This window comes from Zootoca vivipara, chromosome 15, assembly GCF_965207765.1.
Source record: "Zootoca vivipara chromosome 15, rZooViv2.hap1.1, whole genome shotgun sequence".
In the NCBI taxonomy this organism is placed as follows: Eukaryota; Metazoa; Chordata; class Lepidosauria; order Squamata; family Lacertidae; genus Zootoca; species Zootoca vivipara.
Genome location: NC_142598.1, coordinates 17,194,263 through 17,218,769, shown reverse-complemented (window position 1 = coordinate 17,218,769; position 24,507 = coordinate 17,194,263). Strand labels below are relative to the sequence as shown.

Below are 24,507 nucleotides of genomic sequence, written 5' to 3'. Positions count from 1 at the left end.
TTTACATTCATTTGCTTCAATGTGCCATAAGAAAGCAGCTTATGCAAATTGCATATGCTAGTGAAGAATTAGAAGACATACTATACAAATCTTGTAACTTTATCATAGAGATTAAATGATCAGTTTGTCCTTTGGTCATTGTCCCCTTCACAGGAAATTCTTTAGTGGTTTCTGACTTCCAGTGTCATGGATACAAAACCTTATGTAACAGAGTCTTGCAAAGCTTCTATTACACAACCTTCACAATCCCATTAAGAAACTTTTTACAGAATTACTACAGGGTACTGGCTATTCAAATGCTATTTAAACATTTTAACAATGAAAACCTGCATTGTTAGTGAGCCGTTCTGTATTTTTTTAGCGCGTACAAACCCATTGAGTGGAACCAAATGCTTGTTTTGTTGGACTTTGAAAGTCTGTGGACTATTAAACTTGAAGTGAACTCATGCATTCTAAATAAAAATAAAAAAATCCTTCCAGTAAGCACCTTAGAGACCAACTAAGTTTGTCATAGGTATGAACTTTCGTGTGCATGCACACTTCTTCAGATACTACTTTCTAACTACTTGTTGTGTTTTCTACCATGCGTCCTTCAAGAACTATGATCCCTCTCCCTGTTTGTGGAAACGATCATGTTGGATTTTGTTTTGAATAGTCATTACTTTAGTGCCGGTCTAATGTAAACACTGTCTGTTTAAGAGAAACAGGTGCAAGCGTTTCTCTTAATTGCTCACAGGCGTGGGCTCTGTTTTTTTTGTATATAAGGCTCTGCCAGAAAGCCTTCCTCATCTCTTTGCTAGATCTTGCAGTTTGATACATCTCGTTATGGATCACTCTCTGTTTGTTCTTAGTTTAAGAGATCCCTTTAGTTAAACCTTAGTATAATTACTTTGTTTGCTGATAGTTCTTGGGTAGTTTAATGAGAGTTTTGTGGGAGGTTTTGGATGTGGGAGAAAGTATTTATCTTTAGTTTAAAGCCTTTAGAGTCAGTTTGTTTTTCCGTTGAAGAAACCCAACAGTTTGTCTTTCATCTGTATGCTCTGACAAGCATACAGCTAGTAAGGGGTTTCACACAAGGCAGATTATACCCTACACTCTTGGTGACGTTTTGCTTAGCCAGGTCAACTTCTAACTGCGCATACATACTCTGCGTGAAGCATACTTTAAGGGGCCACTGGTAACTGGGTGATTTGTGTTTAGTACTCAGTCATTCCCAATATTATTTTTACTTTATATATTACATTTCAACACCTATTGGAAGGAGAACCAGAGAATATTGAGAAGCAAAGCCGCTAGTAAGCATGATCTTTATTAAACTGTTGCAACAGGGTGCTCACAACCACACACTGGAGGCAGGAGGGGAACCCCAAACAATGGTGTGCAAGCCCTTATATAGACTTTTGAAATTGCCCACCCTGTAGCTCGAGACCACCCCCAAAGGCATCATATACATCACTGAAGGAGGCAGTCTACAACAGAAATCCTGTTTGGCAGGATACCCGATAATGGTCACTGATTGCTTTACCTGGGCAGCCTGGCCATTCCTTTTGAGATGTTAAATACTTAGTTCCTGAATCCAGGTCAAAGGCTCACCCTATTCATCATAGCTGCCAAGTTATCCCTTATTTTAAGGGATTTTCTCTTATGCTGAATAGGCTTCCTCGTGAGAAAAGGGAAAACTTGGCAGCTATGTAGCAGCTATGTATTCATACACAAATACACCCTGAAGACAGGATTTGTGAGCAGAGACAATGCGGAGTCTTCCCCATTTCCTTCCTCACTGCAGATAATATTTGAGGTTACTGGAAGAGTCAAAATGGCTTCAGGATTGTTCTGACACTTATGTGTTTGCCTTGTACATTTATGAACGTTTACTTTATATATATAAGACCTTAGAATTTCTATAACAATACTTTCGTTTCATCAAAGCAGAAAGTCTATTCATTGCTAAGTGTTCAGTGTTTTGTTCTCCGTTTCGTGTGAAGTAGACATCCAACAGTGGAATCCACACAAGCACACAATGTCTGGGGAGGCGGGGAAAAGGAAAAGTGGGTGAGGCTAGGAGGATGACGTATGTGCTGTAGCACTTTTCCCAAAGGGTGTCTCCCGGAGGGAAACATCTCTAGTTTATAGTGCTTCACGGTCAAATACATGGCTGCCTTACAGATTTTTTTGAAGGGTGTGTTTGTGGGAAAGGCTGCTTTCTTTATGATGCACTGCCATCTGGTGTTCATGAAATGAAATTGGACATCACCCTCCCTCGAGGGAGCTGCAACCCATGTAATATAGATATCCAATTAATGGAAACATTAGCAGAATTTTAACAAAACTTGTAATGTTGGATAATATGGATAGACCTAAAATATGGATGATGAAATAATATGCAGTTGAAAATGATAATAGGACCCATGGAGGGGATGGTGAGAAGTCTGGATATTCATAGAAATCTCTAAATTTGAGTATGTATTTGAGATAGTTTTTATTTGATTTTACAAGTATAAAGTTATAACTGTTAAAAAAAAAAAGTCACCTGCCTTGGGACTTTATGGTGAAGGACAGGTAAGAAATCCATGGACAACAAGTTTCCTACAACTATCTAAATGGTATGAGTAAATTATTATTGTAATTCAAATCAGACTCTTGTTTGTCACATAACTTAGATTACATATGAGCCAACCTGGACCCTGCAATTGTGTGCCTTCTTCATGAGAGGTCTGCAGGTTACTTCCTGCTTGCTGAATTCTCTGCAGAGATACTTGTCTGGCACTTTCATTACATATCCTCTTCTCCCAAGGCTTTGGCTAATTGTTTAATCTATGGCCTTTTAAACTGTGTGTGTGTGTGTGTGTTTGTTTTTGTTACTATGGTATGTAGTTTGTGTTTTAATTTTGTAAATTGTTTTGTGATCCTCAGATGAAAGGTGGTGTGGAAATTTAATTATCATCATCATCATCATCAGTAGTAGTAGTAATAACAATTTAAAAAATAAAAAATTGTGCAGTAGCACCTTATAGACCAACTAAGTTTGTTCTGGGTATAAGCATTCGTGTGCATGCATACTTCTTCAGATACACTGAAACAGAAGTCACCAGACCCTTATATATAGTGGGAGGGTGGGGTGGGGTATTTCTCAGAAGGGTAGTAGGAGATGGGTGATTGTTTACCATATCCATTGAGTCAATCACCCAAGCTGTCAAAATGAAGGGGGAAGGGGGGAATGGCTCGGAGTAGGCTTGGGAGTTGTGGGCGGGCGGCATGCCAAATGTCACCCCCCTGGGTGAAGGCAACTGGGGCAATCCGCCCCCACCACCCCTTCCTACACCCCTGGCTTTACCTCATCCCAACCTTCAAGACATTAAAGACTGTTCTCACACCATCAAAAAACTTAACAAGAGCAAGGTAAGGGGAAGGAACAGAGGCAGGAAGGGTAACCATGGCAGATCACTATCTCCTTGATACATTTATGTATTCTGGATGAATTTCCCATACACACATACAGGGGTTCTGTCAAATAAAAGAAGGCAACTTGTCATTACAGTACTTTGCTTCTGGCTGATGCAAGCTAGTTGAAGAGGGCTACTTGTACTTTGGCTTCGAAGCATGCACACGATTTCTATCAGATAATTGCCTGTTGGACCGAAAGATTATTTACTTTCCGCATCTTGCTAGGAGGTGGCATGTTCACACCTCCTGCAGGTCTTTTATTAGCTGATTTGGGAGTTCCACATTCATCCCTCTTCACTGACTGCAAAAGAAAGAAAGAAATGTTGCTATAACTCTGTTAAACAATAATGCAATTCTTCAGTAGGTTCTCTGTTGCCTCTTTTGCCTCTTTCTACATTGGAGCAGCAGCTAACAGAAGGAGCCCTACCGAGCAAAAGCTCCACCCTGACACTTCCAAGAGATGTTCAGTATTTCAAAGGTAGCCCCAAAGGTGGGACTACCTTTGAAGGTGACCTGGAAACTGCAACTAATCCAGAATGCAGCAGCTAGACTGGTGACTGGGAGCGGCTGCCGAGGCCACATAACACCGGTCTTGAAAGATCTACATTGGCTCCCAGTACGTTTCTGAGCACAATTCAAAGTGTTGGTGCTGACCTTTAAAGCCCTAAACGGCCTTGGCCTAGTATACCTGAAGGAGCATCTCCACCCCCATTGTTCAACCTGGACACTTAGGTCCAGCTCCGAGGGCCCTCTGGCAGTTCCCTCACTGAGAGAAGTGAAGCTACAGGGAGCGAGACAGAGGGCCTTCTCGGTAGTGGCACCCGCCCTGTGGAATGCCCTCCCACCAGATGTCAAGGAAATAAGCAACTATATAAGTTTAGAAGACATCTGAAAGCAGCCCCATTTAGGGAAGTTTTGGGATGTTTTGAATGACTGATGTTTTAATGTATTTTTAATCTCTTGTTGGATGCCGCCCAGAGTGGCTGTGGAAACCCAGCCAGATGGGCGGGGTATAAGTAATAAATTATTATTATTATCATCATCATCATCATCTCAAAGTCCCCAGGGGCAGTAAAAAGCAATGCTGCAAGCATGAAGGATGCTGGTCCACATACATTTGCAGCCCACAGTTGATAAACGAGTGATCCATAACCTTGATTGTGTTCGGTCCACCCTTGAGAATTTGTAGAAAGGTTGTGGCACTTATATTTAGTGCTCCAGCATTAAACTTGTAAAATAGGACCTCTGGCTTCATTTCATAGGTTTCTAAGAAGCCAATGCACACCCAGTGATGCTTCAGTGACATGGTCAACTTTTGCATTCCACATATTCTGAACAGCTATGCTCTCCCCTGACAACCTTACTGTTTAGTACAAGCTCTGTCCTTGGGTGGCAAGGATCAACAGTGCCCCAGAGGCCCTGTCTGCTTTCTACACATGGCAGCGGCAGCGTCACCATGTCCCTGTGGTCAAACTTCCCTCTTCGCACCAGGCACAGAGAAAAGGAAACACTCCTGCAGGGCTGAGAAAGAACGCCATCATAGGCTAACATTCAAGCACTCTGTGGATCATTTTGTGGGGGAAATGTAATGGTTCTGTGCTGCAAGGAAAATGAAAGCTTGCAAATCTATACCCAACCTGTTTGCCAGATCATTATACAGACAAGACACACGATTATGACATGGTCTGTGACGTACTGTATATAGAACATCTGTCATTTGGATGCGGGACTAGGCTGCTGGATCATGTGTTCCTTCCCCCTCAGTTGTAAACATTGGTGATGAACCACATTTTACGCTAGCCGGAATTAGCTCTGAATCTGGCTAGCTTAAAACGCTGGCTAGATCCTAGCTTAAGTGACTAACTTTGCAACAGCAACCAGACGAAAGTGAGAGCACACCAAAGAGAACATGGCAGACAGAGTCAATTTTTTAGTAAAGAACTGACAACACATCCCAAACATGGCAATCACATTTTTATCAAATAAATAATGTGCTGAATTAAGTGAATCACATGCAAAACTTACAATTTTGGGTTGATCTTTCTTAATTTTGTGATGCTGCAATTGAAGGGCCATGGAGTCCAGAAACCTCTGATTATTAACAAGGAAGTGTGAATTGTTTTCCTTCTCCCAGTCTTCAGTATCTTTCTTCAGTTCTTCCCCCAACTAGTTTTGGCAAATATGTTTTTTAAAAATAAAAAAATAAAAAACTATACTACTTAATTAAAATCTCAATGCAGTTCATCTAAAAATATTAATATAACATTTCCTAAAAACTAGATTAAAAGGGAAATAAAAATAAAGTACTTTATCTCATAATAAAAACTAAGCGGTATACAAAACAAAAATAAAATAAAACTTAAAGGAGTCAGGAAAAGCTTGAGTAAAGCTTGAATAAACCTTGATCAAGCCTGTTTTCACAAGGCATTCGGAGGTCATTACTGTTTCCGTCTCACAAATTACCCAAGGGAGTGCACTCCAGAGAGTGCGCTATCACAGAGTGTGACAATTCACAGGTCATGGAATGGCCAGCAGCATCTCCTCTGAAGATCTTAAGGATATGCTCAGTCTATACCAGGAAGGTGGTTGGGACTTAAAATTTCAACCTTGAACTGGCAACCAATTTAGTCAATTTCAGGAAGACTCACACTGCCACTATTCAAGACACTCTTCCAACTCAGTTTCCAGCTGAACAACTCACTTTCCTCTACAAAATGAGACGTTAGCTAGACCAGCCAAGAAACCACCAAGCATGCCAAGAACGTGAAATCATTTGGACCTCAAATTTGAGGTGCTGTCAATGTGCTCTCCAGAGGCAACTTTATATGCACAGAAAATACTTCCAAAGTTTATGAGATGAAAGCATTATCTACATGTCAGAACTGCTTTGCCAAGGAGTGTTAGTCAACAAGGGGTTAAGTCTATTGTTTTACTTAGGTGTGTTCATGTGGATCAGGCACCAAATTTCACCCTAAATGGATGGAAACTACACAAAAAATGGCCCTGGGACTTACCTTTAACAATTGTTTTTGAAGCTTGGATCTTTCCCTTTCCTCTTTGAGTAAGGTACCCCCTCTGTTTAGAAGTCTGCTTGGATCTGTTGATTTTTTCTGAATACAGAATGAAAACGGGTTATACATTAAGTAACTGATTGTTTACCTATAGGACATGGGTGGACGAGTCTAAAAGCCCAGGACACAAATTTTTCACAGCCCTCTAGCGGCTATGGTGGCTCATTCACCAGAAGTAATGTATTTAGCATTAACTCTGGAAGCGTATACTGTACCCTCGATTCTGACCTAATTAAGCCTACTAGAGCAAAAACCTGAAGCAGACATGTTTTGGTTTGTGAACTTTGTCTTGGAATAAGAACATGTTTCGCTTCCTGTTGAGTGTGTTCCATTTGTAAATTGAGTCCCCCGCTGCTATGGGAAAGCACGCCTTGGTTTAAGAACGCTTTGGTTTAAGAATAGACTTCTGGAATGGATTAAGTTTGTAAACCAAGGTACCACTGTACCGTGTTTCCCCTTTTTTAAGACACCGTCTTATAACTTTTTTTCTGAAAAAAAACCACACGGTGTCTTATTTTCAGGGGATGTCTTATTTTTTTATTACCGATAGCCTACTGGAGGAAGGCAAACATTACAGTATATCCTGCTCTGCTCGCAAGAATTCCTAGAGGATCGCACTTTCCTGTTATTTATATAGCACTTTTATTTACATATTTAAAATTTCCAAGCTTGCTTGTTTCAGTTCTATACCACCTTTGCAGGTGGTTAATCAAGCTATTAACATGACAAATTAAAGCGAAAGAATATTAAAATGGACTTATCAATCAGCACAAAAAAGCAACCTAAAAGCCAGCATAAACACAAGCAGCATAAAGTACATGCAGGTCCTGCTGTCCACCTGCTCACTATCTACCTGTTCACTTATCCAAACAGAAATAATCATGAAAACCTGGCTACACACTCCACAGATTCAGATATCCAAAGAGCCGAAGATTGTCCACTTCTTTACTTGTTGTGCTTGGCTGGTCAGTGGCAGCCATTTTTGGACAGAAACCATGGCAGGAGGGGACAGAGATAACCGATTCCCAAAGGCATCAATGGAAATTGTGGGTTTGTTTGCAAACATTTGCCTAACGAATGATTTCCAGGAAATGTATTGTGGATGGCTATCAGGATCTGCTGGTAACAAAGCATTGATGGTGACTGTTGAAGGGCCTTGAGTTTACGATGTTTATTCCCCAAGCCTTGTCATTTTGCAGTCTCCCATTGCCCTCACAACAGCCAACAATAACAGTATACAGTATACTCTGCCCGGTGCTGCTGGGCGCTCCTGAGCGCTCGGCGCTGCAGCAGCCGGTTCCGGGCGGCGGGGCGGCATTCCAGGAAGAGGCGAGGCCGCTGCCTCGGGCGCTCCGCCCAGCGCTGCCGTGTGCTCCGCGCAGCAGCAGCCGGTTCTGGGTGGCGGGGCGGCAGGCCTCCTTCTCCTGGCTCAGGCACTCCGCTCCGTGCGGCGCTGCTAGGCGCTTTGCACGCTCACAGCTGCAGCAGCAGACCCCGAGCTGGCTCGGGCGTTCCACGCGGCGCTGCTGAGCACTCCTGGCCTGGGCGCTCTGCGGGAAGGTGCCGCCTGAGGGAAAAGAAGGCGAAGTTCGAGGGCGGCGGCGGCTCCTCGGGCTGCCAGATGGGGGGCAATTCCGGGCTCGCTCTTTCCTGGATACGGAGCCCAAACTCCGAGGATGCGGAGAAAGTGACCCACCCCCACCCCAGCCGCCTGTTCCTCCGCCGCGGCTCCTTGCACCTCCCCGGGGCCAAGGCACCCAGCGGTTCGCTCACAAAGTTGTCCTTTAAGGGAAGGAGGAGGCGGGGCGGCTGGGGGTGACTGATGGGAGAGAGCCCAGGTTTGGGCAGGACGGTGGCTGGCGCGGGGCGCTTTTCCCTCGCGTGGTGGGCACTTGGAGAAAGGGGCTCTTTCTCTACCGTACCTGCCACGGAGGGCGGGGCGGCAGGCTGAAATCACTTCAAATGGCGTTTTTAAACGCCATTTTCCCTCCTCAGGGCTGACTTAGCTGCGTTCTTCCTAGGCGCGCGCTACAGCTGATCTGCAGCTCTGCTCTCTGCTTCCTTGCTTAGCCAGCGTCTGGGTGCTCTGAGCGCTCGCCACTGCTGAGCGCTCCACGCTGCAGCAGTCAGTTCCAGGCGCCAAGCTGGCAGGCATGGGGGTATGTCTTATTTTCGGGGTATGTCTTATATTTCTCAACTGCTTAAAATTGCTGCCCTGGCTTACTTTATGACTACGTATTAAAAAAGGGGAAACACGGTATCTTGGTCCCAAATAATGAGACGAACTGGAAAGACCAAAGAGCAGCTCCAAAACAGATTGGGCTCCTACCCAAAGCTTCAGATACGAGTCAAATCTTGTGTCTGGTGCTCACCTAGATTTTACCCATATCTAAAAACAGCTTCATGTTTCCCTCTCTGCAGTGAGATAACATAAGCCACGGGTGTCAAACACAAGGCCCGGGGGCCAAATCCGGCCCGCCAGACCTCGTCATGTGGCCCGCCGAGCGCCCCAGCCAGCGGGACCCAGCAGTGGGAACTTGCTGCTGAAGCGCTGTGCCAACAAAGCGCCGACAAACAGCTGGGGCCGGGGAAATGCTTTTTGCCCCTGGGTCCCTTCTCGCTCTTTTCTGGCGCTGAATCAAGGCGGCGACCCCCCCCTTCCCTTTCTTTCTTCCTCTCTCTCGTTCTTATTCTTTCTTTCCCTCTCCTTCCTTCCTTCTTTATCTCTGTCTTCTCTCCCTCTTTCTTTTTCTTTCCTTCTTTATTCCTTCTTTCCTACTCTTCTTTCTCTCACCTCTTTTCTTCCTCTCTCCCTCCTGCTCCCTCTTTTCTTTCTTTCTTTCTTCCTTACTTCCTTCCTTTCTTCCTTCCGTCCTTCCCAACTTTCTTCCTCTCCCTCATTCTTATTCTTTCTTTCCCTCTACTTCCTTCCTTCTTTCTCCCTTTCCGTCTTCTCTCCCTCTTTCTTTTTCTTTCCTTCTTTATTCTCTTCCTTATTTCCTACTCTTCTTTCTCTCCCCTCTTTCCTTCCTTCCTTTCTCCCTCCCACTCCCTCTTTCTTCTTCCTTCCTTCCTTCCTTCCTTCCTTCCTTCCTTCCTTCCCTCTCCCTCTCCTCAGAAACATAGGATGCTGCTTTATACTTCTGGCCCTTAAACCCTGGAACCAGGAGAGCAGCTCCAGTGAGTCAACCTCAGCCAGTCCCTTTGGTGAAGGGTGGTGGCTCACTGGCAGAACATCTGTCCTGCATGCAGAAGGACCCCAGCATCTCCAGGTACTAGTAGCTCTGCAAAGGTCCTGCATGAAACCCTAGTGAGCCTCCACCACCCAGTGCAGTTACCAAAAATCATTTTTCAATAAATTGTACAATAATTGTACATTTGAATATCTACTTGCCATTATTCTGACTGTTTCCGCTTTCAGAGCTAGTTATTACTTACATTATTACAAAAAACAGTAATAATTGAATGCAGTGACAATAATTTATGATAATAAAGAGTGGACACATAGTCCTACAGATACAACCGGCCCTTTGAGGGTGACCAAACTGCTGATGCGGCCCCCGATGAATTTGAGTTTGACACCCCTGACATAAGCATTCAGTACTTCTGACCTCCAGTTCACCCAAACGCTCCCGGATGGCATTCCATTTGTGAACATTATCGTATAGGTGTTTGTTTTTCTCATAAACCTCTTTTATTCTCAAAAGTTCTTCATCGTGTTGACTCAACAACTCTTCAGAGAAATTATCTAAAGCAAGAAAGCAAGACTTAAGGTTTCTTTAGGCACATGACATGACTCTGCAACTAGAAGATGAGGATCAAATAGCAACTAAGCACTTTCACTGTGACCCAGCCCCAGAGGATTTAACAGAATTTTGCCTCATCAACCAGACATTCTGTTTTTTAAAATTAAATTATGACAAAAAATAGTTTTACCCATCTTTAGTCATAAGTAGACACCACAGCATACAAAATATAGGCTTGTATTTGAAAGATAAAAGATGCAAGGAATTACCATTTAAAAGGGGCTGAAACGCAGCTCTTTGTTCCTCAGAATAAAAGCATTTTCCCCAGAAATCATGAAGTTCTTGCCTGACTCTGAAAGTAATTTGTTTTAAACTTTCCTTCTTCAGCACTTCCAGGTTCTCCAACTCCTCTTCCCACTAATGAAAACAAGTGTCTCATGGTTATTGCATTTGGCAATGGAGATCTTGCTTTCACTATTTCCAGACAATTACTCAGACTTCTCCATGACTACAAATTTGTTACAACAAAGGCTGTAGCAGTGACGTACGTAGACTGAGGATATTCCTGAAATTGGAGTAATCTGATCTGACTGTCAGTTTGACACCAAGAGGCATTCACGTAGAATACAATTAACTCTTTAGAACTTTTTTTTTATAAAAAAAAATGGCCATTTCCCCACACTTAAATTTAATGCTTCCATGTTAGCTGAGCTTAGAAGAACGGCACATGCTCAAAATATATTAGAGCAAGATGTTAGCCCCAGACAGTAAAATGAGATGGCTCCTGCATTATCTGATTTAAGGTATTACTACTTAGCTTTAAAGCCCTAAATAGCTTTGGGTTCAGATGCCTGAAAGTGTGCCTTTTCCTGCCTATGTCTTCTGGAAACACCCTTCTCTGGGGAACTTTTCTTTTAATCCAGCAGGTATTTTAACTGAAGCTTGATTCTATAGTTTTAAGCAACTACATACATCTCATATTAATGTACTGTATCTGAAGAAGAAATATTTTAAATACATGCAGCTACTATTTCAGAAGCTTCAAAATTAAAATACCACTCACTGCAGGTGAGAGACAAAACTGGTGAGGGTCTAGCATCAAAGCAGATCCAGTGAAACAAATTAGGTGGTAAAGTCAGTAAAGATCAACATCTGGGGAAAAAACACTGGGTAGTAATCGACTAAGTTTTACTCAGACTAGACCAGGCATCCCCAAACTCGGCCCTCCAGATGTTTTTGAACTACAATTCCCATCTTCCCCGACCACTGGTCCTGTTAGCTAGGGATCATGGGAGTTGTAGGCCAAAACATCTGGAGGGCCGCAGTTTGGGATGCCTGGACTAGACTCACTGAAATTAATGAGCATGACTTAAGTTAATTTCAATAGGAGTGCCTTTTACCAGCTATAGCTGGTATGTGAACTACAGCTGTTCTTTTACAGGGGAAGTCTGGCCATGGTGATTCATGCAGTGATGAGGTCAAGACTTGATTACTGCAATGTGCCCTATGTGGGGCTACTCATGGCCCTGGAGGCTCCAGCTGCTGCAAAACATTATGTCTAGACCAGGGGTAGTCAACCTTTTTATACCTACTGCCCACTAATGCATCTTTCTTGATGGTAAAATTTCCTTACCGCCCACCAGTGCTCGATGGAAGGAGGATTCAGCTTGTGCCATACAACCCCCTACCGCCCACCTAAAATCCTGAAACGCCCACTAGTGGGTGGTAGGGACCATGTTGACAACCCCTGGTATAGCCTGTTGATAGGGAGTGACTATCACCAGGATGTAACTTTAGTGCTCCAAGGTTTGCACGGAGTGCCTGAACACTACACGACCAAGTTCAAGGTTCTTGTATTAATTTACAAGGCCCTTAACAATGTGGGTCTAGGATACCACAGGTACTGTCTAATCCCATATACCCTTGCCTGATCATCAAGGACTTGGGCAGAGTCAATGTTAGTGGTAACCCTATGGCTCAGATTCATGGCTTGTATCCACCAGGAGCTGTGAATTCAGTATTGTGGACCCAACTTTGTGGAATTCCCTTCCAGTTGAGGTCAGGCAGGCCCCCTCCCTGATGATCTTCCAGAGCCTACAGAAGACTTTAAAAAAATCCAGCACACATTTATACTGAAGTCTGCTTCTATAGTTTTAGCGACTCTTACCTTTCTGTATTGTAAATTGCATAGAGACCACTGCAGTCAACCTATTATTAATGAACAGTACCATCAGAATTCTGATTCTATTACCATTTTTATTGCTTCAGAAATAGGACATCTGCTTGCCAACATTGTCAGTTGCTCCTGCTTCTCTTGTGGCTGTTGAAGTCTGTCCCACAAAACTTGTACCTCTTTCTCCAGAACATCCCTGCTGGCAATTAGAGAGTCTTTCTTGACCTGCAACTACAAAGGCACATCTACATCAGTTCATACAAAACAGCTATGTGGAAAAGGCAGCAACAAGCTAAGTGAACTGTACCATATAGTCTCAAGAGCAAGTCAAGTCATATGTACCACTGCATCATCATCTTCTCCTTCTCCTTCTCCTCCTCCTCCTCAGGAAAAGTGCATGCCAACACTCCTTCTTGATCATGGTACCAAAATTAAGCAATGAAGTATTGTGATTAACAGTTCCATAAGGTGGCGCAGGTTGGGCAGGGGGTGGGGAGAGAATGTTGGTGTTTTGAATTTAATATGCAGCTTGGAAGCTTAACTGAACACTGAATTACTGTTGGAGTAGAACACACTTTAGCCTGGATATAATTACACCAAGACTCTTGAGTTTGGAAAAAGATGGAAGCTAAGTTTATTGAAGGAAATACACATATAGTCGTACCTTGGAAGTCAAACAGCCTAGTTCTCGAAAGTTTTGCCCCCTAAACGATCGAAACCCGGAAGTGACTGTTCCAGTTTTCGAATGTTCTTTTGGAAGCTGAATGTCCAATGGGGCTTCCGATTGGCTGCAGGAGCTTCCTATAGCCAATTAGAAGCAGCACTTTGGTTTTCAAACATTTTGGAAGTTGAATGGACTTCCAGAATGGATTCCATTCATCTTGCAAGGTACAGTGGTGCTTTGGGTTAAAAACGCTTCGGGTTAAAAACTCTGCCAACCTGGAAGTAGTACCTTGGGTTGAGAACTTTGCCCCAGGAAGAGAACAGAAATCACACACTGGCAGCGCAGCGGCCCTATTAGCAAAAGTGTGCCTCAGGTTAAGAATGGTTTCGTGTTAAGAACAGACCTCCGGAACGAATTAAGTTCGGAACCCAAGGAACCACTGTACAACTGTATAGGGAAGATGCAAGGATGTTTCCTTCCCCAAAGTGATGATGTAGAAAAAGAAGGAAATGAGATCAGGAACGGAAGGTCAGTACAGGTTAAAGGACAGTCTAGGCCAGGCATCCCCAAATTGCGGCCCTCCAGATGTTTTGGCCTACAACTCCCATGATCCCTAGCTAACAGGACCAGTGGTCGGGGAAGACGGGAATTGTAGTCCAAAACATCTGGAGGGCCAAAGTTTGGGGATGCCTAGTCTAGGCAACTTGGAGGTTCATCCCTCTATCTACTCTTTCCCATGGAGACAAATCAGCCTCCAGTTCAAACCGAGTTGCATCCCAACAGTTCCAACAGGGAACCTGTGCTCCACCGTCTTATTTCAAGTGGCTGAAGGCAGAGAGCAGGCAGTTAGAATAGAGATGGAACCTTCATTCACTATTACACTGCATGGGCTCACGCATATCACCTTGTAGCATTGGAAGCTACAGAAGACCCATGCATTGGCCTAATGATAAGAAAGCACTTATACTACCATATTGGAGGACTTTATTGCACTTTGCAAGCCATGGTTATAAATAGCACACCTGTTGCATTTGCCCAACACTATTTAAGGACCATATTGGTTCTGGTATTCATGTGGGCTAAACAACCCGAGCCTCATTCATGTGAATACATCTTTTTTTACATTCAAAAGACCAACCTGATGAACAAGCAATTCGAGATCCTCAAGGTTCTTCTTTGTAAGGCAAATGCATTCTTCTTCATCGCCCAACATATCATTTTCCAGTGTCCCATCTGGTGTGTGTCCAATTTCTTTATTATACTGCCTGACCTTTTCCCTTAGTTTAAAAAACTCTTTCAATCTTTGCTCCTAAACAAATAAAATGATTGAAATAGTCAGATCGAACAGCTTTCAAATTTACTGCTGTCAGGAGGTTTCAGATATAAAGAACGTCTAAAAATCACGTTTAACCCAACAAAACAGATCGACAATATTCCTGACACTGTCCAACTTTAAGTGCAACATAGGAATATCAACCTAGTTTCAAACCTGCTCAACAAAAAATGAACAGATTCATTTATTGATTAAGGCTATTTGCTAGTTCTGGATAACCAGAATGAATCTGATGTGAATTAAATGCATTTTTTCTAGAACAAGCATTCAAAAGCAATTTGCTAGGAGATAAGAAGAAAGCAGCATGTTAAGTAAGCATGAGCAAGCTCCCTATAATTTATACCAGGCTGGGTTAGAAGTAAGTTGAATTACTCCCCCTCTCCCAATGAAAAATATTTATTTCAGAGTGAATTCAAGTTTTAGGATTGCCGTATGGAATTTCCTGGACATATCTGTAATACTGCAGCTGCAAGCAATGTCCGGGCGTAAATGTCTGGGAAAATCCACACGCATGGCGGCAGTGTCATTTTGCAGATCTTCCTCAGAAATAGCTTCAATTTCTTTATGATTTTGCAAAAACAAAGCAAAAAACAAAACTCTACAACTCTTCTGTCTGGATTTTCACTTTGTGAAATGTGGCAACCCTATCTTCACTTCTAACTCTTTACACAGCTAGAGGACCCAACATCTGGTCTATTGGCTGCAAAAGTAACCATTTAGGGGCTGATTGGGGTGGGGGGGGGAAGGAGAGTGTAAGTTGCTGAGAATTCTTCTTAAGTTTTAATTCAAATCGGAGAAACATTCAGAAGTCATACAATGCCTCCCATTTGGGGCTCATACCTGGGTAGGGTTGCCAGACTCAATAGAGGACAGGACTTCTGTGCCTTTAATTGCCCTGCTCTCTTTTGAGTCTGGAAACCTTAAAGAGAAACCAGCAGACCCTTTGCTTGGAAATTAAACAGAAGTCCTGTCCTCTATTGAGTCTGGCAACCCTATACCTGGGCGGAAGCCCAGGAAGCCTCATCAGAACCTCTGATTTTTACTATATATTGGGTATATCAATTCAATAAATAAAAACAATGTTTCTCCTTAAATAATGCAAAGCGGGAGGGGTCAGTACTACACCTTCACTTTCAAGAGGTGCTGAACATGTTCGTCTAATTCTTCCAGCTGCAAACAACTTGGAACACTGCCAGTCGGTATGTAGTATGGAATAGCGTAAAGCTCTGAACATAGTGTCTGCTCCTCTAGCTGCAGCTGTTTCAACTTCGTCAGCCTCTCTTGTTTTTCTTTAAGGGCGCCTTCTAAAGCCAGACGAAACTCTTTTTCTAACTGGATGATGGATAAGCCATCACCAACCTGTAAAGAGTTACAAAGGGTTAGGTGCAGAAATGTACAGGCGTCCCCCTCTCTTACACAGGGGTTACATTCTGGCCCCTGCATGCTTAACGGAAATCATGTAAAGTTGAGACCCTCCTCTAAGCCCTTTAAAATGCCATCTTTGCCGCTCTCTCTTCAAGCCATACAAAATATACTGTATCCAAAAACATCTACAACTATAAATGAAGCTTTGGAGCTGGCAGGAGGCTGGAGGACGTGCAGGAAGTTGCTGCTGCTGCGCTACCCCGCACATCAGCTGTGGGGATGTGGGGAGGCTGAGCAGTGTAAACGAAGCCCTGCTGCACCTCCAGTCTCTTTGGGGCTTCCTCTGCTCTCACTGACAGCCTTTTCGGTCTCCAGAGACTGTCCCCTTGTGAGCCACGAGGACTCTCCAGCTCTCTCCTGCCATTTCCAGGTTTGAATTGAATAATTTAATTATTTCCCGGCACCATGCATTAGTGGAAGGATGCCTGTATTGACACTACAGTGAGCGGCAGTACTGAGCAAAGATCCCATTTTGACAGGTCTGTACCGAAACAGAATTTATATTTGAACAGTAACCTTCCAGTCAACTGCCAGACCAAATACTGAAAGCCTTAATTCATTACAACAGTAAAAAGCAGCTCTGAAGAATCACATTAATTACAATTATACCCATCAGAGGGCTCTAGAGATTCTTTTATTTCTTCTTCTTCTTTTTATAAAATATAAACTTTATTGAAGTTAAAATACATACACAAAATATAAACAAACAAAATATAGACAACAAACAAAAAGGAAATAAAAAATTTGACAAATACAAACAAAACTCAAATAACATTTAACGAATTACAAAGTAAAAAATAATACTTAATACAAACTTAATCTTAAGTAAACAAAAATTTAAACCTAAATACAATAAATCATAAATAAATCATAAATAAATCCTATATGAATGTGTGTGTGTGTGTGTGTGTGTTTGTGTGATATATATATATATATATATATATATATATATATATATATGTATATCCTCTATAGCAGGGGTCCCCAGACTTACCGCGCAGCGGACCAGAGCGCGGGGGAGTGCGCGCCCGTGCGCATGCGCACACGCGCACGGTCGGGAAAAAATCGCCGAAAATCGCTTGTGCGCATGCGTATGGGCCTCCCCCGACCCGGAAGTGCATCGGAAATGACCTCTTCTGGGTCGGGAGAGGCCCATACGCATGCGCACAAAGGATTTTCGGCGATTTTTTGCCGATTTTTAAGATCGTCGCCGCGCCGCAAGAGCGGGCGGCGGCAGCGGGCGGCGGGGGTCGTCGCGGGCCGGATTGGGAGGCCAATTGGGCCGCATCCGGCCCGGGGGCCGTAGTTTGGGGACCCCTGCTCTATAGATCATATTTTTCAACATAAACTCGAATTGTACCTCTAGGTTTTTATTCTGTCTGGCTGCATATATATATATATATATATATATATATATATATATATATATATATATAACATCCTAAAAAAATAACCTAAAGCAAAAGAAAAAAACCATTTCCTCCCTTCTTTTACCCCCTCCCCCCTCTTCTCCCTTAAAAAAAATTGACTTCCCGTCCCCCCTTTGCTCTGGTCTTTTGTTTTTAATTATGTTCTTCATACATACTTTTTCTCCTTTCTTTTTCTTTTGTTCCTTTCTTGTGCCTTTTATGTATCCGCTAGAAGATTGTTTTTTTCTATTAATTTTTTCTGGTATTGCTTAAATAAATTCCATTTTTTTTCCAATTTTTCTTCTTTTACTCCTTTTGTCCTCCCCGCCCTAATTGTTAAATTTTGGTAATTTATCAATTTTTCCACCCATTCTTCTTTTTTCGGTATTGTTTTACTCTTCCAATTCTTTGCGATTAGTGTTCTTCTGGCCACTGTTGCATGCATTATTAATGTTTTATCATTGGCTTTTATTTCATCACTTATTAACCCTAATAAAAACATCTCCGGGTCTTTTTTAAAGGGGTATTTTAGAATTTTTTAAAATTCTTTATATATTTCATCCCAATTTTTTTTGATTTTTTTGCATTTCCACCAAATGTGTAACTGGGTCCCTGGTTCTTCTTAGCACCGCCAACAAATGTTGTTTGCTCCTTTATACATTTTAGCCAATTTGGTAGGCGTCAAATACCATCTGTATTGCATCTTTAAGAAATTTTCCTTCAAATCATAGTTGGTCACATATTTAAAATCCCGCTTCCATAGATTCTCCCATTTGTCCATTGTTATCACCTTTCCGAAATCCTGTGCCCATCTAATCATTGTTTCTTTTGTCAATTCGTCTTTTGTTTCCCATTCCAAAATTAGTTGGTATAAATTTTTTATATATTTTCCTTTTCCTTCTATTATAATTTTTCCAAATTTTGACATTTCATTTTCAAATCCTAATTTATTATCCAATTGGAATCTTTGCCTTATCTGATAATATTGCAACCATACAATGCAGTGGTTTTTTTTTATTTCCTCGTATTCTTTTAATCTCCACTTTCCATCTTTCTCCTCCAAGATCTCTTTATATGTCGGCCACTCTGTTTTCATATTAATTTTTCTTACAGCTTCTATTTCGAATGGCGACACCCACCATGGCGTTTTAGGTTCTAAATTTTTTTGGTATTTTTTCCAAACTTTGTATATTGATTTTCTTATTATGTTATCCATAAAGCAATTATGATTTCCCATTTTTTCTTTCATTAAATACTTGTGCCAACCGAATCCAAGTCCCGCTCCTTCCAAATCTAACACCAAATTATTTTTAAGTTCTATCCAATCTTTAGCCCAAGCCAATCCTGCCGCATCATGGTATATTTCCAAATTTGGTAAACCGAATATTCCTGCAATTTTGTTTTTTCTTCCCCCTCTAATTTTTTTACTAATATTCCGCTTTTCTTACAATTTATTTTGAATCCCGCCAATCTTCCAAATTCATTTATTCTCATAATCGCCACTGGAATGCATTCTAAAGGGTTCTCTGTTGTTATTATTATATCATCTGTGAAGGCTCGTGCTTTATATCTGTTTTTTCCAACTTTAATTCCCTCAATTTCCTTGTCCTCCCTTATACTTTTCATTAATGTCTCCAATACTATTATAAATAGTAGGGGAGACAATGGACATCCCTGTCTGGTTCCTTTGTGTATTTCTATTTTTTTCTTTTAATTTCCCATTTATTACAATTTTTGCATTTTGTTTTCGATATATAATTCCAATTGCTTTAGTTAATATTTCTCCTAATTCTAATTCAAATAATACCTTTTCAAGAAAACACCATGATACGTTATCGAACGCCTTCTCTGCATCCACTGATAAAATTGCACCTTTTTTGCTTCTGTCGCTTTCCAAATATTCTAGAATATTAATTATATTTCTTATACAGTGGAACCTCGGTTTATGAATAGGCCTGTATAGGCCTATATCATTACTAAATTGCGATTACAAAATTTATGCGGGGGTATTGGCAAACTGATTAAATTTAATTTTAGGTGAAATAATACACGAAAATCAGGCAGGATTCATTAAAGGAAGACAAATAAAAGATAATACAGTGGTACCTCGGTTTATGAACACAATTGGTTCCGGAAGTCTGTTCATAAATTGAAGCGTTCATAAACTGAAGCGAACTTTCCCATTGAAAGTAACGGAAAGTGGATTAATCTGTTCCAGACGGTCTGCGGGGTACTTAAACTGAAGTGTTCATGAACTGAAGCAAACTTTCCCATTAAAAGTAATGGAAAGTGGATTAATCCGTTTCAGACGGGTCCGCAGAGTACTTAAACTGAAGCGTTCATAAACTGAAGCATGGGTGTAATTGGTTCCGGAAATCTGTTCATAAACTGAAGCGTTCATAAACTGAAGCAAACTTTCCCATTGAAAGTAATGGAAAATGAATTAATCCGTTCCAGATGGGTCCGCGGAGTTCATAAACCGAAAATTCATAAACCGAGGTGTTCATAAACCGAGGTTCCACTGTAATTATTTGGTGATTCTGCATTCAAATTTGGTTTTGGAAGCAATGTTATTGTTGCTTCCCTCCAACTCTCTGGAATATTTTCTTTGCTTGGAAGTTCATTTATTAATTGTCTTAGGGGCGTTATTATAATCTCTTCCAGCTCTTTGTAATATTCTAGTGGATTGCCATCTGGGCCTGGTGATTTTCCTTTTTTCATTTTTTGCATCACATCCCTAATTTCTTTATCTGTGAATGGTTCATTTATCAAATTAATCTTTTCTTGGGGAATTTTTGGAAATTTATATTTTTAAATATATTCTGCGGCATCCTGCTCGTTTATTCCCCCCCCCCGGTAAAGATTGGTATAGAATTTTTCAAACATTTTCCTTATTTCTTGTGGTTTTTCTATGATCTTATTCTCCATTCTTATTCTGTTCATTAATTTTTCACTCCTTCTTTTCTTTAGCTGCCAAGCCAGAAGTTTTCCTGGCTTGTTAGCCCATTCAAAGTTTCTGTATTTCCATAATTCCAAATGTCTATTTACTTCTTCTTCTAACATTTTTTCATATTCTGATCGCAAAATCTGTATCTCTTGGTTTATCTCCTTCTTTCCAGTTCTATATAATATCTTCTCCTTTCTCTTAATTTCTTCCGTTAGTTTTAGTTTCTTTTCTTCTCTTTTTAGTCTATCTAATTTATTTTGTTTGATAAAATACCCCCTCACTACCGCTTTCCCGGCCTCCCACACTGTGCTCGAATCGACCTCCCCATTACTGTTTATTTCAAAATATTCTTTCATCAGTTCTCGGGCTCTCTGAACAACTTTCACATTCCTTAATAAAAATACATTTAACCTCCACCTTTTATTCGTGTCTTTTTCTTGTTCTTCCAATGTTATCGCTACTGGGTTGTGATCTGATATTGTCTTTGCTTGAATTTCCACTTTTCCTAATCTTATAACTAAATTTTTACTTATCCAGATCCCATCAATTCTGCTCGCCGAATTATGCATTGCTGAATAATATGTGAACTCTTTGTTTATTGGGTATTTGTATCTCCATGTGTCAACTAATTGTAAATTTTCCACCATATCAAAAAAAATTTTTGGTAATTTGTTTTCTCTCCTTTTGGATTTGTTTACTGATTTATCCAGTTCTGGGTTCGTTATTCCATTGAAATCCCCCATTAATACTATATGTTTATCTATATGTTCCCATAATTTTTCTTCCAATTTTCCAAAAAAAAATACTTTACTCCCATTTGGTGCATAAATACCTACTATTAACCATTTTTTCCCCTCCACCATTATTTCTACCATTATTATCCTCCCTTCTTTATCTTTCCATATTGTTTTGGGTTCCAATTTTTCTTTTATATATAGCACCACCAGAGGGCTCTAGAGATTCCAAGTGTTCAATAGAAACCTTACACATGCAAAGCAAGAGCTCCACATTTTCAAATGCAATGGTAATGACAGAAAACAGTGCTGAGAACAAAAACTCATCATGGTGGCAGATATCATCAGCCTATTGTTGTTAACAGTGGAATTGTATACAAGTCTACTCAGATTTAAGCACCATCAAACTTAATGAGGGTTGTTCCCTGGTACACCAAGTGTAGGATTGCAGCCTAAGTGACATCTTTGTGCTTTGTTATCTGGAATAAGCAGCAGTGAAGCAACTTGCCTGGTAGGGGTCCAGCTTGAGTTCATATCTCACGATATTCAACTGAGATTTCTGTCTTTCAATGTCATTTTCAATTTTTTCTTTCAAATTACTTTCTTCCTCAATCATTTCATTCAACAGAGCCTATCCAAAAACCCATACAACAGAAGTGTGAGTACAGTTCCTTATCAGATTAACTGTTAAATTAAAACATTGCACCCATATCTAATTTAAGAATTTGTGCCACATTAATGTTCTGCATTTTAAAATACATACCAATCAAGTTTGTAACAGAAGAAGTGTTTCTGCCATATAAACTACTATCTCCCAAACTCAGTAACTGGAGTGTGGTCTGGTAGGCTTCCTGGGACTTACTGTTTTTTGCATTATTAGCTGGCTGGCTTTAAACCACGTTTACACATGGCTACTTGTCAGTAGCAAATAACCCCCTCCCAGCCATCAGGAAAACTGGGGGTAGAAGTTTCTATAAAATGAGTTTTTGTCAGCAAAGATATGAAGGCCTGCAACTTAATTGAAAGATTCAGGATCTGCTAGCACAAGAACCTGTGTCCCTCCAGATGTTGCTGAAATACAGCTCCCTTCATTCCTTGGTGAGAGCTGGGTCATACTGTCAGGAAGGGGGGTGTCAATGTAAAGACTCACATGGTAATTAGCACAGAACAAAACAGATTTATCTCCCAGCGACAGTCTGAGCACTGGACTTAGAAATTGGAATTTCCTCCCAAAAACTCACACCGCTGCTTTAAAGCAACAAAATATTATCTATATATATAAAAATGTAAAAGGTGCATGTAGGTGACACAGCACCTTTCTCAGAAGCTGCTTGACTGATTCTGTTCAAATTTGGACACAATGTTTCATTCCACTGTGCGGAGGTTCCTATACAGGTTGCGTAGACAGATGTCACACCTGGGTCATGGAAAACCCCGTGTTTCAGAACTCACAAATCATATGAAAGTGCATGCTGGGAATACAAGAGAGATTGCAACACAGCGTCCTCTAGTGACGGCTACACTGGTACTGCACCTGGGAAAGCTTCCCTCACTACAGTATCTTGGCTCGGCTTTGCAGAGGTGGGGGCTTGCCTGGGTGGGGTAGGGGGTGGGATAGGTCATGGGTCGGAACAGGGTGGGGGGAGACACAGGGATGAGCCTATGTGAGTTTGAAGGGGGACTCTGAGGCTCCATTTAACAGACTGAGCCCCAGCAACATGTGGCAGGGCCAGCTAGTTTGGAATAAAACACAAAGAGCCTCCTAAAACCCATTAATATATAAATAGACAAAGGAAATAAGTCAACTGTTTAAGAGCATTTGGAGTACAAATCACACACACACACTCTGTGCCATACCTCAATGTGTGCCTTAGCTGTCTGCATGCGCTCCAGCTGCAGTTCTCTGCTGATACCCATTTCGTTCCATAAGTCTATAAGCTTTCCAAAAGCCTGGGTCACACTATTCACTAGGGAGGAGGCCAAAACCTCACTGTACAATAATAAAATAGAAAATGGCACATGAGAAACTCCAAGCCTTGCTTTCAGTCTATCACAACCCCCCCCCCCCCCCGTTTCCTACATTGGCATCTGTTCAACCATATTACATGAGTTGTGCTTCACAAACATTCCCTTTCTAAGTTTCTGTTCTGCCTGGAATGCACCTGGTTAGTTTCGAATGCTGCTCCCGAAAGGTTTAGGATCAGAGTTTTTCCTTCTCCTAGATGGGCTACCTTCTCAGGTTGACGAGCCCCACCTGCCCCTCGACAACAGGTGCAGAAACTGCCTTCTTGCCCATTGCCCTCACTCTTGGTCTTGTCAAGTCAATCCGCCAGATCTTGTCTCAGTGAGGGTTGGAGACTCAACGGCTGCCATCATCTGGTTTAGCCGGGCAAAGCCGTTCCTGGGGAATGGCCCCTGTCACATGCTGACAGCTTCTAGGAGCCACAGGTGAGAGCTGAGTGCAGGGTGGGGACCAAAGGCCGACAAACGACCCCTGAAGGCGCACAACCTGTCCCCACCCTTCCCTAACACTTCATCATTACCTTCCCTGAATTTGTCTAATCCTGATCTGAAGATGCCAAAGTCAGTGGCTACCACCGCCCTCCTGTGGTGAGGAGTTCCACAGACTCACTGTGTGAGGCAAAGCTTTCTATTTTTAATTATTATTATTTTAAAAAAGTTCTTTATTACAAATCAATTTACATCAAACATAGACAAAAACAATAAACATGCACAAACCATAGACACTAACTAACAACATATCCTTTGACATTAGACACACTTTAACTTCCGGCTCACTTCATTGTGCTTTTTACACCATATTATTCTATATGCACTTCTTTATTATTACTCTTTTCCGTTACTTATCAAAAGAATTTTTTGTTATTAAAGTTTCCACACACTTCAAGATTCAATTGAAATCTGTCAAGACTCCGGAGCATTACATTATCACAGTACTTTTAAAGATATTCTTTGAATATTGTCCAATCTTTACTAACTTTCTGATTTGATTTTCCTCTTATTCTCCCAGTCATTTTCGCAAGTTCTAAATATTCTATCATCTTCGCTTGCCAGTCAGTTTTTGTGGGGATTAAATCGCCTTTCCAGTCTTTAGCTATTAAACTCCTAGCCGCTGTGGTGGCATACATAAAATGGGTTCTAAGGGTTTTTGGTATTTCAATGGACATAATGCCTAACAGAAAGGCTTCAGGTTTTTTTTTAAAACAAGAATTTGAAAATCTTTTCAGCTTTCTTTCTTTCCGCCCTGAATCTCCCAGCGTTCAGCTTCGGGTCCCTTTGAGGCCCTTCTCCTTCCCTCAGAGTTTTCCCTCTCTCACCTTTCCCTTGCCGGCTTCGCCATCACCGGTGGCCGTATGGCTATAGGGAGGCGTAATTAAAACAACGAAGAATTCCGAATAAGAAACCCGTCTTCGGCCGCCGCCAAAATTCAAAACAAACGGCGAAGGAACCGCCTAGCAACAGGCTCTCGCCACCGCGCCTCTTAATTGGATGGCGGACTGAGCCATCAACAAGCCACCTCCGGTTCCCATTGGCCGCGGC

General features: G+C 41.6%; 1 protein-coding gene across 1 annotated transcript; it reads right to left on the bottom strand.

The window, feature by feature from the left end:
• Positions 1-1,293: 1,293 nt before the first annotated feature.
• On the bottom strand, positions 1,294-24,507 carry LOC118097836 (protein regulator of cytokinesis 1). Its single transcript, XM_035141095.3, has 11 exons — positions 24,285-24,507; positions 22,804-22,936; positions 21,455-21,577; positions 15,557-15,790; positions 14,237-14,407; positions 12,513-12,665; positions 10,531-10,678; positions 10,127-10,263; positions 6,459-6,554; positions 5,470-5,610; positions 1,294-3,745 (listed from the first exon to the last, which is right to left on the bottom strand). The coding sequence occupies exons 1-11, from the start codon at positions 24,305-24,307 to the stop codon at positions 3,617-3,619; spliced, it is 1,488 nt and encodes a 495-aa protein (XP_034996986.1). The 5' UTR covers positions 24,308-24,507; the 3' UTR covers positions 1,294-3,616.